This window comes from Syngnathus scovelli, chromosome 7, assembly GCF_024217435.2.
Source record: "Syngnathus scovelli strain Florida chromosome 7, RoL_Ssco_1.2, whole genome shotgun sequence".
NCBI classification, from domain to species: Eukaryota; Metazoa; Chordata; class Actinopteri; order Syngnathiformes; family Syngnathidae; genus Syngnathus; species Syngnathus scovelli.
The window spans coordinates 18,840,395-18,863,339 of record NC_090853.1 but is presented as its reverse complement, the minus strand read 5'-3'; the positions used below and the strand labels follow the sequence as shown (position 1 = coordinate 18,863,339).

At 41.6% G+C, this 22,945-nt stretch overlaps 1 protein-coding gene and 1 long non-coding RNA gene across 5 annotated transcripts in view; one reads left to right on the top strand and one right to left on the bottom strand.

The window, feature by feature from the left end:
- Nucleotides 1-21,901, top strand: part of LOC125971906 (dehydrogenase/reductase SDR family member 13) — a 32,812-nt gene extending 10,911 nt beyond the window's left edge. For 2 of the 4 annotated variants that reach the window (XM_049725062.2, XM_049725069.1), the window contains 3 exons: nt 10,410-10,736; nt 10,905-11,134; nt 11,566-12,030. In XM_049725062.2, the coding sequence (XP_049581019.1) occupies nt 10,410-10,736; nt 10,905-11,134; nt 11,566-11,736 (728 nt within the window). In that variant the 3' untranslated portion in view covers nt 11,737-12,030. Of the gene's footprint in view, nt 1-10,409; nt 10,737-10,904; nt 11,298-11,565; nt 12,031-12,079 lie in introns of those variants that run through there. The other 2 variants (XM_049725063.2, XM_049725065.2) reach the window with 2 other exon arrangements.
- Nucleotides 406-10,416, bottom strand: LOC125971925 (uncharacterized). The gene is made up of 2 exons (XR_007482645.2): nt 8,048-10,416; nt 406-7,961 (listed from the first exon to the last, which is right to left on the bottom strand). It is a non-coding gene; the product is annotated as an uncharacterized lncRNA (long non-coding RNA).
- Nucleotides 21,902-22,945: the final 1,044 nt, after the last annotated feature.

Sequence of the window (22,945 nt, the reverse complement as noted above, 5' to 3'; positions counted from 1 at the left end):
TGCCCGCCAGGCAGACCGCTGAGCAAGCTCGTCGCCGCTGCTGCTGTGGCACCTGCTTCTTCGTTCGGCTTGAGAAATTCACACGGCCCAGGCAGTAGACACCTAATTCTAACGGATCTAAGTTATTCTCCCAATTTTGCAGCGTCTACATAGTGTGTCATTCCCTCGGAACCTTGTGAACGTAAATGCTGTACAGCTGGGAAAATGAAAGTTAATGCCATGAAAATTACTGTATTTTCTGGACTATAAACCGCTTCAGATTATAAGCCGCACTAGCTAAAAATAGGGGGAAGTCTTGTTTTGTTCATATACAAGCTGCAATGGACTATAAGCCCCAGCTGTTTTAATGTTTAATTACCATTTGTAGGAGAATAATATACACAAAGATTGTCAGGAAAGAGATGGTTCTTTGTGGAAGCATACCTTTTATTAACACGTTTATTGACAGAGATGAAGGAGATCTGCAAACATACAGACATGTATAAATCTCAGCGACGACCATAATAAACTGAATGTGCAGGGAACACTAGCAACACACAACTAACAAGGAACAAAATGGCCACCCCCTGAGATGGATAAAAACGGGTGAATTTTGCTACTTAACTCATATTCCACAAGCGCGATTGTTAGAGATTTGCTCACTCCAACTTATTTTGCAAGAACCACACGGTAGACAAGCAAGTTCTTTTAGACACCTGCAGGTGGAGAGTTCACTCGTTGAAGGAATGAAGTCTAAAAACTCTCCCTCCTGCAACGGCATATTTATTAAGAGAAACAGAGTGGGGGTGAGAGTAGGTTGAATAGGAAGCCCTTGTGCTCTAGTCAAAACATATCAGGGGATGTTTTACGACCTTGTGGAGGATGGGACAAGGTAGGTTATTTATTACCGGTTGCATTCCAACGTAATCATACGATAAGGATAATCTGAAAAACCCTAACATCTCCCTCCTGTTTTATCATATGATTATGCCACCCCAAACAACAAAGACAAGTAAAAAACATATATACATGTATAATGAAGAAAGAAGAATAGTAAAAATAAAAAACAACAAACAATGATAGCAACACTTTCCAGTGAAGATGAGGCATTACCTCAATACCCCAAGATCAAACTTATTGTGTAAGCGAAAAACCTGCCGGCCAGATGTTATTAGCAGGAAAATTCTTACACGGTCCCTTTGCCTAAGACGACCAGAATGCTATCAATAAAAAACAAAACAAAAACACAGAAACAGTACATCATTGTATCCATCACTTGCGAAGCATTTTCGATGGTCAAATCATCAAGTTTCTGTAAAACATGCTCAACAGAACAGCATCTACGCAATCCATGTTTCATTATCGTCATCACATCCGTCATCTCTAAGAAGTTGTATATGAACTTGGGCTACAGTAGAGGACACAAACTTCGACACAGCAGACTTCAAACATGGGATGACGCAGGACGTAAACAAGCACAACACCACCAGCACAACAAGCACAGGAGACAGCAATTTCAAAAGCAGTTGCCACCAGTTGCCAGAGAATAGCCACGAAAAGAAATCAAACTGATGTGGGACCTTGTCATTAGACATGGCCTGCTGTAAGTTCTTCAGTGAATTCATGGCGTCGTTGATGTGGGTGTCATTTTCTCCTGGTATGTATGTGCAACAGGAAGTCCCAATGATGTGGCACACACCTTGTGCTGCCGTCAACAAGTCCAGAACCATCCTGTTTTACGACCATCAGTCTAATAGCCTGAATCTCTCTATTTTGTTCATCGTTGATTTGCAGTGAGAGATTCACAAAGGATTGAAAACGATAGTTCAGTGTCTCGATGAAGAGCGATAGTTTCCCAACCCCAATCTGAGGAAAGAGCGCAAGGATAACTTTGTCTCCGACGGACCATACTTTATGGTCGTCTGGAACGTTTGCACCCCAGACAGGGTCATGAGGGTCGAAGGTTGCAACTGCCCTGCGTCGACGTCCAGAAGAGTTGTGTGCTTCTGTCAGCTGATGATGTCGTATCTTGTAGGTGTGGTTTGTCACCCACACTGGTGCACACACTCCTGTCCAGTTGGCGGGCAGCATCGGATAAACCTTGGATGTAACGTGTAATTCACTCCAGCTGGTCTCTCTGTGTAGGCCACTTGTGGTATTGTTCATCCTCTAACAGTCACATTGAGATTTGCCCAGAATAGCTGATCACAGGCACTGTCTGCAAGTCCAGGGCGGTAAGGGTCAGCATCTTTGACTGTGACAGCACGGTGTTGATATCCAACTCCTGGATGCCGTGTCCCTGTAAAACAATGCTCTAGACTTTCCTGCTACGTTTCACACAATAATAATGATGAGTAAATCATCAGATACCTCTCGTGCATACACTCCAACAAACGTTAAGCAGATGTGAGATAACTTGCATGAAGTCTACTTAACCAAACATTGAGTAAATATGGGATAACTTAAAAACTGTCCCGGTCAACAACAATTCATAAATAGAAACTACAAGGCATAATAGATAAAGAACTTCTCTTTAGCTAGACAAAGAACAAAGGTGTTCTGTTCATAAATAGTGAGGGCCTCTCACAGATAAGACAAGGAAGGGAGTATAAGAACTCCCTAAAACCTGGCAGATGTGTTGGCCTTGAGCGAAGGTATGAGACCTCCGGTTCAGGCCAGCCAGCGCTTCTACAAAACTAATTATCCTGACATTTCCCCACTGTTTATCACATATTTGCTGAAATTCACACATCACCGTAAACAACCCCTTTTCTCGACTCAGTCGTCGGATCACATTCATGAGGACAAATATGTTTACACCAAAGGATAAACGTTGCGATGTCATCATTCAGAATCCCATGGATCTGGGAAAAGTCTGGTAACACAGATGCAGGAATTTTGCCATCAACATCATCATGTTGCCGCTCAGACATTAGGTATATCTGAGCAATCTCGTCCTCCATGGGCGATATTACTGTAGTGGCGAGACAATTAAACAGAGCACGAAGACACGGTATGCAACATCCATACAAGGTGAGCATAGCAGCAACACTGCAACTGATGGTAAAATTGAGGACACAATGGCGTTATACTTCCCAAAAGCATTCATCCACTTGTAGTGCTCTTTCATCCTCGTTTTGAGGGATCGCAGGCCTGCAATCCGTCAGGCTCCCATCAGGGGCGGTGTTGTTGGGGATGAAGGTGCAGCATTGTTCTCCAAACATTGCGCAGACGCCTCCTTTCTCAGACAACAACATATCATGAGCATTGTGGTTCTGGATCGACATTAGGGAAGGCGTGGCTAGCTGTTTATCCACTGCCTCGAGCCCCGCTTGTGTCCGTTTGCCCAATTTCTGCATGTTGTAATGGATGTAATTTATCCTGTCTACGTTCTTGTTCATCGTTCACCAGCAGCAAATGGAGGACTCCCATCCCGCTGCAATTTGGTCATTTAATTCTTATTAATCAGGAACTCCTCTAGGGACTCCAATTGCATCAATTTCGGTCAAATCATCGTCGCCTCTCAAATTTAAAAATATTTTGTTTTTTACCAGCATGTTGATGTATATACAATTTCGCTTGACTACATTCTCTGAAAGCAATGGCTTCTTTTTTCTTTTTTTTTCTTTTTTCTCTCAATGGATATTATATAGACTGCTCTGTCACACACTTCACAATCCAGTAGACGTGACAGATTTCACACAATCTTTGGTCAATGGCAACGGTACAACATAATCGGTCGCAAATCCATACATATGACATATTCAAATTATTATTTTTTTTCTTTCTTTCTTTGCAGCTTGTTTTGCCATATGCAATCAATTGTTTCTTTTTTCAGTTACTCTTATAGTTAGTTACCTGAAACAAATTATCCACATTCATTCTAGATATTCATCCCATTCTTTAACATCTACAGAGGTTGTTGACAAAGTACACATATAAACATCATACTTTCATGGCAGTCCAGATCCGACACAGAAGATCATCCTGCAAAGGTCAAATTGATCTTTTAAATTGGAGGCATTCAGTGTTTTTGTTTTTGTTAAAACAAGCTCTACAAAAACAATTGTTTTGTTTTGAAACTGTTTTGAATATGAATAAAATCCATATGTTGTATAAAGCTGACTGACCTGCCCCACTATCCCTCCTCTTGAGCCATGTGACACGCACCATGGCTCAATATTGCTCACCATTAGCATAGGTTCTTTGGTGGGGTAGGTCATTTATAGATGCCATTCTCTAATCTTGCCCCTCTTTTCGTCCATAATTGAATTTCACTCTATGGACTTTGTCGCTGCACATCTTTAAAAATGTTTCAGTGATCTAATCTGCTTCTTGTGTGTATAAAATTTGAAGTGTCTTTTGCGCTGCAACTTTGTGGTTCTGTCTGCAAGCTTGTTACCTCTTGACACCTTATCAGTCTCGTGTGTGTGTGTGTGTGTGTACTGCACACGTGCACATAGCTACTTTTCGTGGCAATTGGACTGTTTTGACAACTAGCTTAGCAAGTAAATGGATGCCCTCCCCGAATGGGGAGTGACTCAGCTAGCAAATGATTAGACATTTTCACTTTCTTGTAGTTTCTTTAGTTACTTTTCAATCGTTTTCTCATTGTTTATCACAAGAATCTTAGAAATTTGAATACGAATCAAAACATATGTTTTATTTTACTCAATTGTATGATTTAGAGAATCCATATGTAGTAAAGTGTTGTATTACTACATATGATTTCATCATCTTTTAATTTGACTTTCTTTCCAAAACGCTTCTTAATTTCTCAGTTCACACATCTTCTACATGTGTTACTGGTTCTCCAGTTTTTTCTCTAGTTAACTATCAATCCAAAAGCTACGTTTTTCTTTTTAGCATTCAACCTGCTCAAAATCACTCTTTCATCAAAGTCGCTCTACTAATTTTCTATAGTAGTTGCCAACGACTTCAACCATTCAACCTTTCATTCAGGCAATCATTCATCAATGCTCATCATATGCATCTCACACAGTCTCCAAAAAGGAGTCTTCCCATCACATTGGTCCCAATTCATCCAAGCTCACCACACAACATTCATATATCATTTTCAACTCAAGTTTCCTGGTAGAACAATCCACCAATTCAAAAAAAACGTAACTAAAACAAACAACTGGCAAATTAATCTGAATTTTTTCTTTGTTTTTAAATTTGAAGAACTCAATCTCTCAGATTTAGCTTGCAATTAGAATTTTGCATAATCTTATAACACAATCAATCCATTATTCCTATTAAATGTAGCATTGCAAAATCTTAAATTCACAATTTAGCTTCTCCCAATTCCTGAAAGCATGTTCTGTTGTTTGGTTAACTCCGAATTTCTCATGAGGGCTTGACACTAACATGCACTAGTGTGGATTAGTTTCTGCTCGCAAACAGATTTCTCTCTTTTTCTTTCATTTTTATCTGTCAAAATTGTTTCTGTTCTGCGGTGTAAATTGAATAGACAACAGTCTAGCAAATTTCTTTATACTAAAAGTTTAGCCAATCTTCATCAACTTAACACATACGCACACACATGCACAGCTCTCGCGTGCGGAAGGTAGGTCTCAGCAACAATGATTCGTCACAGGCTGGCCATTTCCTGTGGTCGATCATGAGCTGGTCCCTCCCATGCACACGAGGACAGCACATTCTAATTTTATTTATTTATCTTCTAGAAGCAAGTTGCATTTCTTTACCACTTGATTTGCATATTTTAACTTCAGTGTAACACAATTTGATCCCTATTCATTTGTAATTGGGCCTACAAACAGCATTGTCATACTTCTTGTGTGGACAGGGGCTCTAACAATCTAAAAAGATTTTTGATAACCTGACAATGACATGTTTCGCTGTCATATGGGAGAGGTTTCAGATCTTTTAAATTTCGATACATGATTTGCATAGGACCGGAAACTCCTCTTGCCCCTTGCGCGAGCCGCGGCTTGAGCTGCGGCTTTGCACCTGCTCACAGGGGCCTTATTGTCTCCTGGTCTGACAAACGCTTGTGACCTCATCAGTTTTCATCTTTCTAGCTTTTGTCTCTTGAATTCGTTCTCATCTCTTTGTGAAGATTTCAACCATACTCTAGCACTTCTACCACTTCTTCCACATTTCAAATTTCCTTGTACTCCATACATTTTCTTCCACTTCAGCATGTATTGCATACAATTAAGAAATTTACTTGCCATGAACTTCTCGTTTTAAAGAAGAGCAGAGCAAGAGATTTACCGTTCTTATTTCCCATCTTAATTTTAGTAGTTTAAGGTTTTACAATTTTTTTTATTTTATTTTTTTTATTTTTTTTCCTTTGAGGATCCTCAATGCAGGTTTAAATTGACCTTTCAACAGATTACTAGCCTGTTTTATTGCCGTGGATAAACGCTAGAACTGCTTTTTAGTCAATTTATCCTACCAGTCACACACTCAATCACACAAACTCCAGCGCTTTTTTAGGCCTCATAGCTCGGACAAACCAAAGCCGTATCTCATAGCTCGGACAAACCAAAGCCGTATCTCATAGCTCGGACAAACCAAAGCCGTATCTCATAGCTCGGACAAACCAAAGCCGTATCTCATAGCTCGGACAAACCAAAGCCGTATCTCTCGTGCACCTGTGGTTTTTTACGCGTTTCACAAACAACAACACAATCACACAACTTCGGGTCTTTAACTTACTTGTCCCCTGGTTCGTTGCACTGCCGGGTCCCGTCAATCCACCTCTGTCAGACAAAGGCAGACCTAAGATGCTGGCCCAGCGAAGAATTCTCTTCCCAGGACTTTCTCCTCCAGGTCCTCCTAGTGGACGCTGGCTTGTCGACAATGCAGCACGTCCTTCTTTGTCAGACAGATAGCGGGTATGAGGGGTCCCGGGTTTCGGCACCAAAATGTTAGAGATTTGCTCACTCCAACTTATTTTGCAAGAACCACACGGTAGACAAGCAAGTTCTTTTAGACACCTGCAGGTGGAGAGTTCACTCGTTGAAGGAATGAAGTCTAAAAACTCTCCCTCCTGCAACGGCATATTTATTAAGAGAAACAGAGTGGGGGTGAGAGTAGGTTGAATAGGAAGCCCTTGTGCTCTAGTCAAAACATATCAGGGGATGTTTTACGACCTTGTGGAGGATGGGACAAGGTAGGTTATTTATTACCGGTTGCATTCCAACATAATCATACGATAAGGATAATCTGAAAAACCCTCACAGCGATGTTAATTAGAATGCCGTGTTTCGACTAGTGGGGCACATATAACATATTATTGTCAAGAACATTTTGGGGTTGACTGAAAATACATAGCTTATAAAAGATTTTTTAGCTCAGTAGCCTTGTGGTATGAGTGTCTGCCCTGAGACTGGGAGGTCGTGGGTTCGATATATCATACCAAAAGACTATAAAATGGAACCCGATGCCTCCCTGCTTGACACTCAGCATTAAGGGTTGGATTGGGGATGCTGTGAGGAGCTGCGCCTCACAGTCATTAGCAATGTATAGCTTCTACTATGGGAGATCGCCTGAGGACAACCTAACTGACTTTTTAAATGACATAACAAAAACAATATAAATGTTATATTCACCCTTTAAAATGCTGAGTTAAAAACAATGGAATTTGTGTTGAAAATTGGACCAACACAGTTTTTGTTAGTGTAAAGCAACCTATTGATTTGTACAAAACAACCCAAAGTTGGGTCAAATGGACACAACAGCCTGGGTCGATCCAATTTTGTAACCCAGCAGTTTTAAGGGTGTAAGTAACAATTAATCACTGTCAACATCAGTTAATACCACTGGCCTTTTGCAGAAATAACTTCTGTCTTCACACGTCACTGTAACACAAGATAAAACAATCACTTTGTCAACAACATTTACACCTATTGCCTTTTGTCAAAAATATTCACAAATACTTACACTAATACTGCATCTTCACACTTCACTGTAACTTTAAAACAATATGCATCTTCATATTTTAAAATAACCTGTACATAAACAGAGCACAATATTTCTCTCAACATTTACGCCTCTTGGCTCTAAAAAAAAAAAAAAAAAAAACATTCAGAAATACTTATGCCGATGTCAGACTGCACAACTTTTTTGCCGTTCATGATGGTCGCGCTGCCAGACTACAAGAAAAATATAATCATGTGTCTTGACCGGAGAATATGTCACACTACATGTCAGTCACCCAAGCATCTGTTAGTGACATTAACTGAGGCATTATGTGCGTGCGTGTTTTTCTCTACTACCCGTAAAAGGCAAAGAGAGAGTGAGAAACAACAGAGAAATAGTCTGTCAGCAACTCACTGTAGTTTATAACTTTCACCAACAGACGGTACTAATACGCTGTAAAAAAACTTTTACACATTCAACCCGTGTCCAAATACAGTAATTGGTTCCAAGACCACCCACGACATGTGAAAATCCACGAAGTAGTGTCACCCTTTCTTTAACATACATACATTGTGTGTCAATAAGTTTATATTAAACCATATAAGTGCATATGTTATCATTAGTACATTAAATAATAGTTTCAAACATGTAAATACTATATTAATACGTAGTATAAATGACATAAATGAAAATAATGTGTAAATAATATAAATATAAATATGATACGTGTGTGTGTGTGTGTGTGTGTGTGTGTGTGTGTGTGTGTGTGTGTGTGTGTGTGTGTGTGTGTGTGTGTGTGTGTGTGTGTGTGTGTGACATGTATATGTAGCTAAAGTATACATACTGTAAATATGTTTTTAGAACTCTGTTATTATTATAACAACTTTTTTATAACAAGGTACAAGTGTACATACTGTAAATATGTTTTTAGAACTCTGTTATTATTGTAACCATTTTCTATAACAAGGTACAATACTGTAAATATGTTTTTAGAATTCTTATTATAACAACATTTCTTATAAAAAGGTACAAGTGTACGTACTGCAATTGTGTGGACACTCCCTGCCTTCTGCTGGCGTGTGGGCAACTTTCGTGCCATAATTAATTCCTCAATTTATAAGGTTTATTTTGAATTTGTGAATTTTTTATTTTTTGGGGAAATAAATCCGCAATAATCAAACTGCGATGTAGCGAAGGACTACTGTATATAGTAGGCATTAAAGACTATTCTCCTGAAAGAACTTGAGGCAACAAATTAGTTTGATCTCACCACGTTTGCTAATCAGCTACGAGCTGAGGAGATTGCAGCCACAGCTCCTCAAATCTTTCCTCATAATCATGGTCCCCCGGAGATCAACTGAGGCACTGTCTGTTCTTGTTTATGCCATTTTGTTTGTTTGTGTGCGCTCTCGTAGGAGCGCAGTGCATATTATGTCAGGGGTCTGCAACCTTTATTATCAAAAGAGCCATCTTGCCCCCTCTTCTGCCCTCCAAAAAACACTGAATACAACAACAGAAGTGCAGTGTGCAGTTGTAGGCGTACTCTAAAATAAATTAGTAAAATAAAAAACGACCATACTAAATAAAACATTTAGCTGCAGCTTAGCAGCTTTAAAAATAACTATAAAATTATGAGCATCTTTGACAAGCCCATTTCAGTGTTTTCTGGTGCTCTCTGGGGTTTTTTGCTCAGCCAGCAACCAACTAAGCATCTGAATATACAAAAACTACATCATCTAAAATAAATGTTTGTGTTTTTTGGGGAAAAAAAACGTTTTAAATGCTATTGTTCTTGCCTGTTTAATGTGAGTTCTGTCTAAAATTCTCTGCAGATGTACAGATATATGTCAGGGCTGTAACTTACTTAAAATTAGATGACATAAACTCAAACGCCAAGTCAACTACCAAACAAAATAAACTAATAATATGAATAAAAATGAATTGAGGAATACCATTTATTTATGTTCGTTTTCTTTTTTTTCAAGGCCAAAGGGAGCTTTTTACTACTATGCGACAAGACGACCAGAAATTCTGACATGCCAGACTTTCTTCGTAGTGGTCGTGAGCCGTCCCAGACACCAGCCGTCCAATCGTGGATTATGTCACACTACACGGACTACAACACGTCAAGACAACTCAAAATTGGCCACAACATGCTACGTTTGTCTGCGACACATCTGTTAACTCATTATCGGTTGTAGTCTGACATTACTTAAAGTGCATCTTCACACTTCACTGCTCCTTTTAAATAATCTATACGTAAACAAATCACAAGAAAAAAGAATTAATCACTTTTTCAACAACAGTTCAGCCTACTGACTTTTGCCATGAATAGATTCAGAAATACTTACCTGTACAGCATCACACCTCACTGTAACTTTAAAATAACCTGTACACATATAGAACACAAGAAAAGAGAGTGAATCACATTGTCAACAGTTCACCCTGCTGGCACGTTACGAGTCAACTGTCCATATTACTGCAATTTAAGCATCACCAGAGCAGGTGTCAGGAAGGGGGCATTGTGTATGTTTCAGGTCTGATGGGCCCTGGATGCACAGAGGATAGTTTTAGCATGGCATTTGGAGTCAATCACCTCGGTCACTTCCTGCTCACCAACCTTCTCCTCAAGCGAATGCAGCAGTGCGGACCCAGTCGCATCGTAAACGTGTCTGCCCTTCTCCACCGCCTTGGTAACATTGATTTCTCCCTCCTGGCTTCCAAACAAGATTTGGAGACAAGCCAGTCAATCTGGCACAACTTTCAGGACTACTGCAACAGCAAGCTGTGTAATGTGCTCTTCACCAGAGAACTTGCTAACATGCTAGAGTGCTCAAATGTGACTTGCTACAGCCTCCACCCAGGTTAGTGACGCTTGCACTTGTACTCTATTGCCATTTTTTTATTCCATTTTAATATGGTGACCAAAGAAAGAAAGAAAAAAATATAAAAAGAAAGAAAGAAAAAAAGAGAAAAAAGAAAGAAGAAATTCTTGGCATTACTTTGTAAAGTTTGATCATTTCTGTCCACAGGGATTATCTACACCGAATTATGCCGCAATATGAGCATGTGGCAACAGTTTCTGTTAATGCCGTTTGCTAAGCTTTTCTTTCTCGACCCTGAGGGCGGCTCCCAGACCACCCTGTACTGTGCCCTTCAAGAGGGCATCGAGGCTCTCAGCGGCCGCTATTTTTCCAACTGTGCCCTGCAACAGGTGGGACACAAAGGGCGAGATGATGCCCTGGCGAAGAAACTGTGGGAGGTCAGTGAGAGACTGACAGGTTTATCGTAATAAAGTTTGAATTCTGAAGCTCCAATCATTATGATAACCCTGTGCCTCATCATCTGCCTCCTACTGCTGTTTAGTTATACCTTATCACTGTATTGCAAGAAAATTATTTTGTAATAAACGATGTAGGTGTTTATGTGTGGATCTTATGCCTGTTATTTTTCTAAAACTAATAATATAATTGATGTATGATTTATATGGTTGCAATTTAAATGCCAGTGGTGGGCGTGTCAGTAAACATTCGTAAATCACCAGGGTAATATCAGACAATTGTATTCATTTATAAAAACTTTGGACATGTTCACACACAGAAAGAATAATATATATATTATATATATATTATACTTTTACTATACCTCACCATGCTTCTCTTCCCCAAACTGCCTTGTGTCTTTGTTTCTCAGGTTAGTGCCGGTTCGGGTGACTGCAGAAAAAAGTTTCTGTCTGCACCTATTCTGTCAAGTGTTTCAAAGTTTACCGCCATCATTGGTTTGCCAGCAAATCGCGAGTTCATCAATGACAGTGCCGAACTGACGGATTGCACACCACTGCTAAATACTAGTGTGACATACTAGAGTGCCCTAGGTGAAAATGTATAATGGCATACCCCACCCTGCCCCCCAAAGAGGTCACCAAGGAAGAACAAAAGATTTCACCCCCTCCCAACTCTGCACAGTAACCATAAATAGTTATGAATAGTATAGTAATAGTAGTAAATTGTAATAAGTACACTCCTGCATATGATTGTCGCCTAATTAACATGTTCCCGGGGCCACACGTGACCCCCTGGCAATGCATCGCAGACCACCTATTTGAAAAGCACTGTTGTACATTGCAGCTCCTTAACAATAAACATACAGGTGCATGTATATTTTTCATTCAAAGGATAATGGCAATGATACAATTTTTTTTCTCAAGCCACATCAGAAGAAAGAAACCAGGAGGAGAGCTGCATATGTACATCAACATACAACGGGCAGAGCAGAGACATCCATGCGGAAGGTGTTTTCAATAAAGTTAAAAATGTTCTGATGTTTTCTCCAGTTCCCTCCCACATGCCCAAAACATGCTTGGTAGGCCGATTGAGCTGTAGCAGCGATGTGTCTCGTGGTTGTTTATCTGAGTTATGGGAAATGGATGAATTCTCTGTCTGGTATCCACAGAGCAGGTATTTTGTTTTGGAATGCTCTGTGGCCTCGTCATGTCACTTGGGAGCTTGTCTCTTCCTTGAAAGAATTCAGGAGACATGTAATGTCATTAAGGAGGGCCAGTTGCACAATCCACTATGGGTCTCTCAACTCTTGACTATTGCTTCCCCTTGCTGTCCAATAAGGTGCTGATCTCAGGAAGAAGGCTCTAGCACAGGGGTGGGCAAACTTTTTGACTTGCGGGCCGAATTGGGTTCTAAATTTTGACCGGGGGGCCGAACCAGGAGCAGTTGGATGTAGTGTTTGTGTGAAGTAATATAAACGACCTGTAAAGGTCATTGCATAAAAGATTTGGGCCTTTAGTAGGTAGTAACGCATGGATATTCAAAAAAAGTTTTTTGAAAACAAATGCATTTATTAACAACGTTAAAAAAAAAAAAAAACATCCCTAAAAAACTGCTATCAGTGATTCTCATAAAATATGACACTGTTATTATGAATAACAGTCTCCATCACTTCAGTGCCTGCAGGTCAGATTAATGAAAGATGTATGTTTATCTTATGAGATCACATCAAACGGCAAACATTCTGACCAAATATATAATCTTGAAGAATCGGTGAAAGCATACATCCAAATAAAGTAATCAAAACGGCAACACGGTGAGGGGTATCTCAAAATCAGAGCAGAGTTTTAACTCAAACACCTGGTAACAGAGGTGAGGAAACGGGAAACACTTCCTTAAAGTAAGCCTTAAGAACTTTACAGGTTAAGATTAGTCACAAACAGGTGGTGCATCAATGTCCTTGAGCATCCTGCATTGTTTGAAAATGAGAATGGTCGCTAGTTTCAATCCCTGGTATTTGTACAGCTCATATTCAAAATGCATTTTTTTACAACAAACTTGAAAGCCTCCCCTTCATTTTCAATGGGAACAGTGTTGTTGGTCTCCCTTTTTTTGCTAGTATGTCATAGTCTGGAGTAAAATGTGTTGTGGCAATTCTTAGGAGAGATCCGAGGTGTTGGTCCGTTTACCTATATCTGTGACGGGTTGATGTTGATGTTCATGTGGCTGAACGTCACGTCGCGTACGTCGAGCCAAATTGGCCACTCTTTTTAAACACTCGGCACTCAGTGTCCACCTTGCTTTTCCTTGGGCGACTCATTTTAATGGAAGGATTCCAGGGCAGGGGAAGGTTTGTGCGTGCGTGGCTTTAGCGTAAAACTGTATCCGAAAGCTCGGCGCGCAGATTACAAGAATGCTGTCGTCACAGCCCACGCTCTAAATTCGGCCCTGAGACAAATAGAGCGCGAGTGCGCCATTTCCGTACTACTGAGTACGTACACGCACTTGTGTGTGTGTGCACCGAGCTTTCTGACACGGCTTCCGGTAGTAAATGCGCAGGCGAGTGGTTCCCCAGCTACTGGGGAAACGCAGTCATTGCAGGCAAAATGACCGAAAAAAAAAAAAAAAAAGTTTAATAATACAATTTATTTAGGGTTGGCGGGCCGGATTAAACGGTCCCGTGGGCCGGATGTGGCCCGCGGGCCGTAGTTTGCCCATACCTGCTCTAGCACTTTTCCACAACACAGCCATCTTCATTGTGCAACACTAAATTGCTGCTTCATAGTAGTCCTCGATTAACTGTCTGAACGGTCTGTGGTTTTAGTGTTTTTGAAACAATGTAATTGACCACATGCACAACAATTTGCATCACATTTTGAAATGCATTATTTCTGAGTTTTGACACCAGTTTTGATGCAATGAGTTTTGATGCAATGGAAGCAAATGAAATTTGGTATTTCATCCTTTTTTTTCATGAGACAACAAGACCCTTCTCTTTGCCTTGCGTACTTGGGGCACCATCAGTACACGTTTATGGATGGATTTAGATTTGTTCACATTTGAATCGCTATGCATTTAATAATCAGTTGTAAATATACATCTTCTGATGCATAGCTAGGGCAGCTCATCAGTGATGTTACCCAAGGTCATTGGGTGTTTCGGGTCTTTCGAACTTCATACACCCTTGCTCAGGCGACCCAGCCGAGGTTGATCAGGCCTCAGCTTGCGCCATAGCAGCACTTGACCACGGCTCCCCTCTCCTTATACAGAGCCACCTGTAGGCTTTCTCTGATGCCTCTGTGCTGTTGCAAATGGCTCTCCTCCTACTTCCTCCTGTAATGCCGAGTGCAGTGTAGGCTCTATACAGATACTGTCCCGCAAAGCCTCTGCACCCCAACTCCACAGGCAAGCACCTAGCCTTCCAGCCTTGTTTGTGGCAGTCGCTAACCAGGCTGTTAAAGTCCCCAATGATCATCGTCACACACACACATCTGGGTGTGGTGAAATTTATCCTCTGCATTTAACCCATCCCCATGTGATTTTAATCCATCCCCTGGGGGAGAGGGGAGCAGTGAGCAGCAGCGGTGCCGCGCTCGGGAATCATTTGGTGATCTAACCCCCCAATTCCAACCCTTAATGCTGAGTGCCAAGCAGGGAGGCAATGGGTCCCATTTTTATAGTCTTTGGTATGACCCGGCCGGGGTTTGAACCCACAACCTTCCAGTCTCAGGGCGGACACTCTACTACTAGGCCACTGAGCTGTCATACTTCCCTCTTGTCCGCTCCTCCATGCTATGACACAGTGAGCTCCAGCATGATGACGGACGGTCTTATTTGCCTCTGACACCAGCACGATGTCAGGTCTGAGGTTTGAGCAACATACTGGAAGAACTTCAGTTGGCTGCCCAAATCCAATGACAGTTGCCACTCCTGTGCAGTGTTGCGAAGCCCTGGTGTTTCTTTGAATGTTACTCTCCAGGTGTGATGAAGTGGATTCTTCACAGGCTTCGACCTCTGACAACTAGCGATACCACTACAGATGCTCTCTGCATTTGATCATGACATCATCAGTATCTGTGTTCCGTCTCATCTCAGACTACCTGCTCGGGGGACTATTGGCACCACTCTGAGGCTCTGGGCACTGTGGGGCGCTTCCTCACCCAGCTCCTCCTCTCTCACCAGATGCTTGACCTGTGCAGGCCACGGGAGATGTTAAACCTCACTTCATCTTCATCAAACCGATCTTTCACCAGTCTTGCTGTGTGTCGTGGTGCATTGTCATCCTGATACATGGCACCGCTTTCAAGATACAATGTTTGAACCGGATGCACATGGTCTTCCAGAATTGTTTGGTAGTCTTTGGCAGTGGCCCATCTAGCACAAGTATTGGGCCAAGCGAATACCATGATATGGTACTCCAAACCATCACTAATCCACCCCCATGCTTCACTCTGGGCATGCAATAATCTGGGTGGTATGCGTCTTTGGGGCTTCGCCACACTGTAACTATCCCGGATGTGGAGAAAACAGTAAAGGTGGATTCATCAGAGAACAATACATTTTTCACATTGTCCACAGCCCAAGATTTGCCCTCCTTGTACCATTGAAACCAAGGTTTGGCATTGGCACGAGTGATCAAAAATTTGGCTACAGGAGCCCGTATAGTTCCCCTGTGGAGCCCCTGACCGAAAGTCCTGGTGGAAACAGAAGAGTTGAGGTGCACATTTAATTCTGCCGTGATTTGGGCAGCTGTAGTTTTCGAGTAGAATCTGACCCGAACATCCCTTTCAGATGGCTTCCTCTTGCGTGCACAGTTAATCCCGTTTGATGTGGTTCGTCCTTCTTGTTGGTATGCTGACATTACCCTGTATACCGTGGCTCTTGATACATCACAAAAACTTGCTGTCAACAATTTGTCCTCTTTTGAATGCTGATATGTCACCCATAATATTGTGTGCATTGCAGTGTTTTGTGCAAAACTGTGCTCTTACCTTGCTAAATGAACCTTGACACGCTGCTCTTACTGGTGCAATGTGGAAACAATGAAAATTGGCCATCAGACTGGTCCAATTTAACCATGAAACCTCCCACACTAAAATGAGAGGTGTATATTCCTCAGGTGGTTGGCGCCCTTCAACATCTGCAATGTGGTTCTGCGGATGTTTTATTGTATTTTATTATTCTATTGTGGTGAGTGCCCTCTTTGCAGTGGCATGCTGGGCAGCATCAAGAAGAGGGATGCCTCCCTTCTGGACAAACTGGTGAGGAAGGCAGGTTCTGTTGTGGGCACAGAGCTACCTGGTCTGACATCTGCGGCAGAATGGGTGTTGGCCACACTGCTGTCCATCAAGCACAACCACATCCACCCACTGCACAGCACCATCTCCAAGCAGAGGAGTAGCTTCAGTGACAGGCTGCTGACACGGTCCTGCTCCACGGAAAGACTGAGGGGATAATTTCTCCTCCACGCCGTGAGACTTTTTAACTCAACACGGGGCACAGGGGTACAATCACAGACATGATCTTGGGTTAATGTTTGACATGTTTAACATGATTAATGTTTAGTGTTTATTTATTTATTTATACATTACTGGTGCTTGACACGAATTTGATGAGAATATAGTGCATATTTGTTATTTTATCCTCTGTTTATGTTCCTGCTCTTGGGTATTGATATTGCTGGACGCTGATCAACCAATAGACCTATGCGAATCACAGATCCCAACTATGGGCAACAATTCTTTTCTTGGTTATTTTTATTAATACTTTTATAATTATTACCATACAATAATAATAATAGTAATAATAAATAGATTTTATTTGGGGGCGGCTCGGTGGCGCACTGGGTAGCACGTCCGCCTCACAGTTAGGAGGGTGCGGGTTCGATTCCACCTCCGGCCCTCCCTGTGCGGAGTTTGCATGTTCTCCCCGAGCCCGCGTGGGTTTTCTCCGGGCACTCCGGTTTCCTCCCACATCCCAAAAACATGCTTGGTAGGCCGATTGATCACTCCAAATTGTCCCTAGGTGTGAGTGCGAGTGCGAATGGTTGTTTGTCTCTGTGTGCCCTGCGATTGGCTGGCAACCGGTTCAGGGTGTCCCCCGCCTACTGCCCGATGACGGCTGGGATAGGCTCCAGCACGCCCGCGACCCCCGTGGGGACTAAGCGGTTCAGAAAATGGATGGATGGATGGATGGATTTTATTTGGCAGCGCCTATCTAGACATCTACAAAAAAATTAAAACAATAATTACAAACACCATATTATTGTTATCATTAAAAAGTCAGTATCAGAGATAATGGTCATTTTTGCTTGATATAGAATTAGTACCAAAATATATGCACACCACCTCTGAAAGTATAAGTATATAATGTTTATGTAGTTAACCTTTCATTCAGTATTTCAATAACGGAATCTCCACATTGTTAAATCAGGAATAAGGAACAAAATATTAGGTTGTGTTGAAAGATTACTACTGAGTGTTTAGTTTCATCCTTTTAATTTGTGATACAATAATACAATATAACAATTTCAACACATTACATTTTACACTCCAGCTGAAGTTAGTTATATTCCCGTATACAATATGTTCCAGAGTAAAACTACTGTCTGGGTGTTTTACTGCAATTACATGGAACCAGTTGACATAAAAGCTGCAAGGTTACAAAAACAAATTGATGCAAAACACATTGGTCAAATGTCTCATTCATTAACATGTTTTTGATTTGTTGTAATGGTAAATATTGTAACTGTCAGTGCCGCATTAAATCAAGTAGGTAGAGGTAAAACATATTTTCATATTATTTAAATGTACAGCAGGATTTTCTGAACTGTTTTCTTGTGCTCTTGAAATCAGCACCGCTTTACTCTGTTTGAATGCAAGAATACATTCATTCACATGGGGGCAGTAGCGTAACAGCAGCTCATATCCCATCCTTCCCTCATTGAAGACTTTTCCTTGAAGCAAGGTTGCTGAAGACCTTAACCTAGAAGACCTATGGATTCTTCTTCATTATGACCGCTGATTATTAACAGGGGGTTGGCAAGAAAGCCAGGTCATCTGGGTTGTTTTGTAATTACTCAGCAGTCATAGACGTAGACTTCAGTTAACCCCATTGTTGGGGATGCTCACTCTTGGGCAAGCTATTCTAATCCACCCATAAACCATTCCATTGACCATTTACTTTTCTTCTCATCTGCCGCATGCTAAAGCTACTTCAGTTCGGACATTTTTCCTCAAGTCGGCATGGTGCTGGACCTTACTTGCCCCTCATCTTTGCATTAGATGTGTAGTCTCCAAATGGCGGACCGGGGTCCAAGTCCAGACCCCAAGACCATATTGTCTGGACCTCCAAGCATTTAAATTAAATAGTACTGAATTAAAAAGATAATAATTACATCGTAAGTAATTTTTAAACAGTTGTGTGTAAGGACAGCTCTGTTTACCTTGTAGGCAGTCTTGTCTACATTCTACCGTGGCACCATTGAGAGCGTCCTCACCAGTTGCATCGCTGTCTGGGGTGGTAACTGCACTGAACAGAACTTGAAGGCCCTGCAGCGCATAGTGAATACGGCTGGTAAGATTATTGGTGCTTCGCTCCCCTCCCTGAAAGACATTTACACCTCCCATCTCGCCCGCAAGGCAACCTCGATTGCCAGAGATGTGAGTCACCCGGCTCACTCTTTGTTTGACCTTCTGCCCTCTGGGAAGAGGTACAGGAGCCTGCGCTCCCGCACCACCAGACTCGCCAACAGCTTCTTTCTCCAGGCTGTTAGGGCCCTGAACTCGCTACCCCCTTCTGCGTAGCGTGCGGCACTGTTGCGCTATTTTCGGGAATGTCTGCTGTACGCGCACTTGCTCCTTTTTTTTCTGCTCCTCTTATTTATTTATTTATTGTTGTGTTATTTATTCATTATTTATTCAGCACACTTTTGTTATACTTGTTTACTTGTTTGTCTGTTGTGAGCCATGTCTTGTCACCGTGGGATAGGGGGGAACGAAATTTCGGTTTCTTTGTGTGTCTTTGGCATGTGGAGAAATTGACAATAAAGCTGACTTTGACTTTGAAAAGGACCTAGACCCGCTCCAGTCAGAACTGCCTTGTGTCCGAATTTACAAGCTGCATCCGCCGAATGCTGTTTTTTTTACTGGTTTTTAGGCTACAGGATGTCATTACCGGAGTGACCTAGGGGTACGTCACGTGACATGCGAATGCCAGTCAAACATAGAGCTGAAGAAACAAAGCACTCAAATACAAGGTTTTGAGCGCTTTGGAATTTGTAGATTGACCAGTATTTACCCATATAAATTAGGTTTCTGGTAAATGTATCGTAGGGTGACCAGACGTCCTCTTTTTCTCTGACATGTCCTACTTTTGAGCCCTAAAAAAAATGTCTGGGGGGAATTTCAAAATCGTCCAGGATTTTGTCTGACATAATACATGTATAGTACATTGTCAATAGAATTGCCACTATGTTCCATCCATCCATCCATCCATCCATCCATCCATCCATCCATCCATCCATCCATCCATCCATCCATCCATCTTCATGCTGAAGCCTATCCCAGTAGTCATCGGGCAATCGGCGAGGGACACCCTGAACCGGTTGCCAGCCAATCGCAGGGCACACAGAGACGAACGACCATCCGCACTCGCACTCACACTAGGGGCAATTTGGAGTGCTCAATTGGCCTACCAAGCATGTTTTTGGGATGTGGGAGTATACCGGAGTGCCCGGAGAAAACCTACACGAGCCTCATCCTCATCCAGTCAGGAATGTCGCCCAAACGCTCTTTTTTTTAGGAGAAAACCTACGCGGGCACGGGGAAAACATGCAAATTCCACTGTGTCACTCCAAATCGTTAAATCCATCGATCGTCCTTTATGTAAAGGATGCCGCGTATGCCCCGCGCCGCTGACGTCGGACTCGTCGTGAGTTGCAGTTCTAAATATTCCAGACACATATAACAATATATAAAGTATATATCAAATAACTATCATATAAACAACAATATTATCAAACCATCTGTGTCACTCTAAATCATTAAATCCATCGATAAAATTCCTCGTCCTTTGTCAACAACGCCGCTGACGTCAGCCTCGTCGTTATTCCACAGAGCTAGTATATAACTATATTGTAGCGTTAACAAAGTACCACGAAAGACGTGGGTTTGGTACACGGCTCTTTATTTAACAAAACAAGAGTTCAACGAGCCAACAACTACTGAACTGTAACGATAAAAACATATACAAGTTGCTACACAAAATAAAATACAGTGGGGCCTCAGTTTTCGAACGTCCCGGTTCTCGAACAAATCGGTATTCTAACAAAAAATTCGAGATTTTTTTGCTTCGGATGTCGGATGAAATTCGGTTGTCGAACCTCGCGAGATGAGCCGAGAGGACCCGCATGCCAACTGACTCCGTTCATTATTACGTTCTCGTTACTCTGAGGATTGCATCAACTCTAATCATGCCTCCAAAGGAAGCAAGTGGGAGCAGTATAGCCATCCTAAATGATGTCAGCCTCGTCGTTATTCCACAGATCTAGTATGTCAAAGTCAAAGTCTGCTTTATTGTCAATTTCTTCAAGACACACAAAGAGATCAAAATTGCGTTTCCTACTATCCCACGGTGACAAGACATATTACATATTAAATATATATATATATTAACTTTTGAACGGTAGTATATATATATATATATATATATATATATATATATATATATATATATATAGTGAAGGGATAGGGTCGAAAGACAAAAAACCCGCATAGCCACGATAACAGATAGGCTCACATCTCTTTGGATAAAGTACATAAGCAGACAAGTATATTCACGTAATCAACCAATAAGGACGACATAACTAGACATTCTTTGATAATACGATAATAACAGAAGTTGCTACAACTTCACGATTTAATATGTATTTCTGTGCACTGCAAAATAAATGTCTTTTGATATATTGCCCAAATAGCTGAATGACCTTTAAAGAACTGTGTAATGCATGCCTGATGTTTTTCTCTAAATCATGGACACGGCCAGAGTCGTCGTGACCGTTCAGTATTTGAGTATATCTTGTGTTTTATAACTTGTGTTTTGACTAAACGTCATATGTTGCCTAATGCGAGACGCCAACTTTTTGATTACTACTGAACGTTCTGCACAGAGGGAAATATTTTGGCCTAACAAAGAAAAGATACGGTTGGAAACATGATTAAACTAAGAATATAATGACGTAAGCAAAGACATGAAGTATCAAAAGCACAAACTTTACATAGTCAGGTAAGAGCAATAGATTAATGATGTCACAGCCAAAAGCTAACATAAATTCGCACAAGATGACACAATTGGAAGAATGAGGTACGATAGTGTATGTCCAAGATTGGAGGAGAATGTTCACAGGAGAACTCGGCCAAAGATGATCGCCAAGGCCGAGAGACGGGATGGAAGACAACAGCCCCCTCCACACACACAGACACACCAACAGCCCCCCCCACCAACACACCGAATCGCCCATAACCAGCACCACTCCCATGGAAGCAGACTCTCCTTCGAACTTGCCCCACCCCGAAGACTCATCGCCCATCAATCCCGGCCCACAATGTGCTACTGAATATAAAACTGATCTGACAACCTTGGACTTTGCCTTTTCCTGAATGGAGACTTTCCGCTCTTGAAGGGCCCAGCGCTGTATTGTACTTTCCTGAAAACAGAGCTTTTTGAACAAGAATTGTGATTGAACTCAACCAATCTGTGTAAGTCTAATTTCTGCTTCAGTGTCTTTGCATTTTCCTAAATCTGAAGAAATCAAACGAACACGCAGTGAGTAAATTGGATAACAGGTGATTGGCAAAGGCTTGTGCCGTGAGGCGCATCTAGCGCGCTCCCTAAATTGTGGACCAAATCCAACAATATATATATATATATATATATATATATATATATATATATATATATATATATATATATATATATATACTACCGTTCAAAAGTTTGGGGTCACCCAAACAATTTTGTGTTTTCCATGAAAAGTCACACTTATTCACCACCAAACGTTGTGAAATGAATAGAAAATAGAGTCAAGACATTGACAAGGTTAGAAATAATGATTTGTATTTGAAATAAGATTTTTTTTACATCAAACTTTGCTTTCGTCAAAGAATCCTCCATTTGCAGCAATTACGGCATTGCAGACCTTTGGCATTCTAGCTGTTAATTTGTTGTGGTAATCTAGAGAAATTGCACCCCACGCTTCCAAAAGCAGCTCCCACAAGTTGGATTGGTTGGATGGGCACTTCTTGCGTACCATACGGTCAAGCTGCTCCCACAACAGCTCAATGGGGTTCAGATCTGGTGACTGCGCTGGCCACTCCATTACCGATAGAATACCAGCTGCCTGCTACTGCTCTAAATAGTTCTCGTACAATTTGGAGGTGTGTTTGGGGTCATTGTCCTGTTGTAGGATGAAATTGGCTCCAATCAAGCGCTGTCCACTGGGTATGGCATGGCGTTGCAAAATGGAGTGATAACCTTCCTTATTCAGAATCCCTTTTACCCTGTACAAATCTCCCACCTTACCAGCACCAAAGCAACCCCAGACCATCACATTACCTCCTCCATGCTTAACAGATGGCGTCAGGCATTCTTCCAGCATCTTTTCATTTGTTCTGCGTCTCACAAACGTTTTTCTTTGTGATCCAAACACCTCAAACTTGGATTCATCCGTCCACAACACTTTTTTCCAGTCTTCCTCTGTTCAATGTTTGTGTTCTTTTGCCCATCTTAATCTT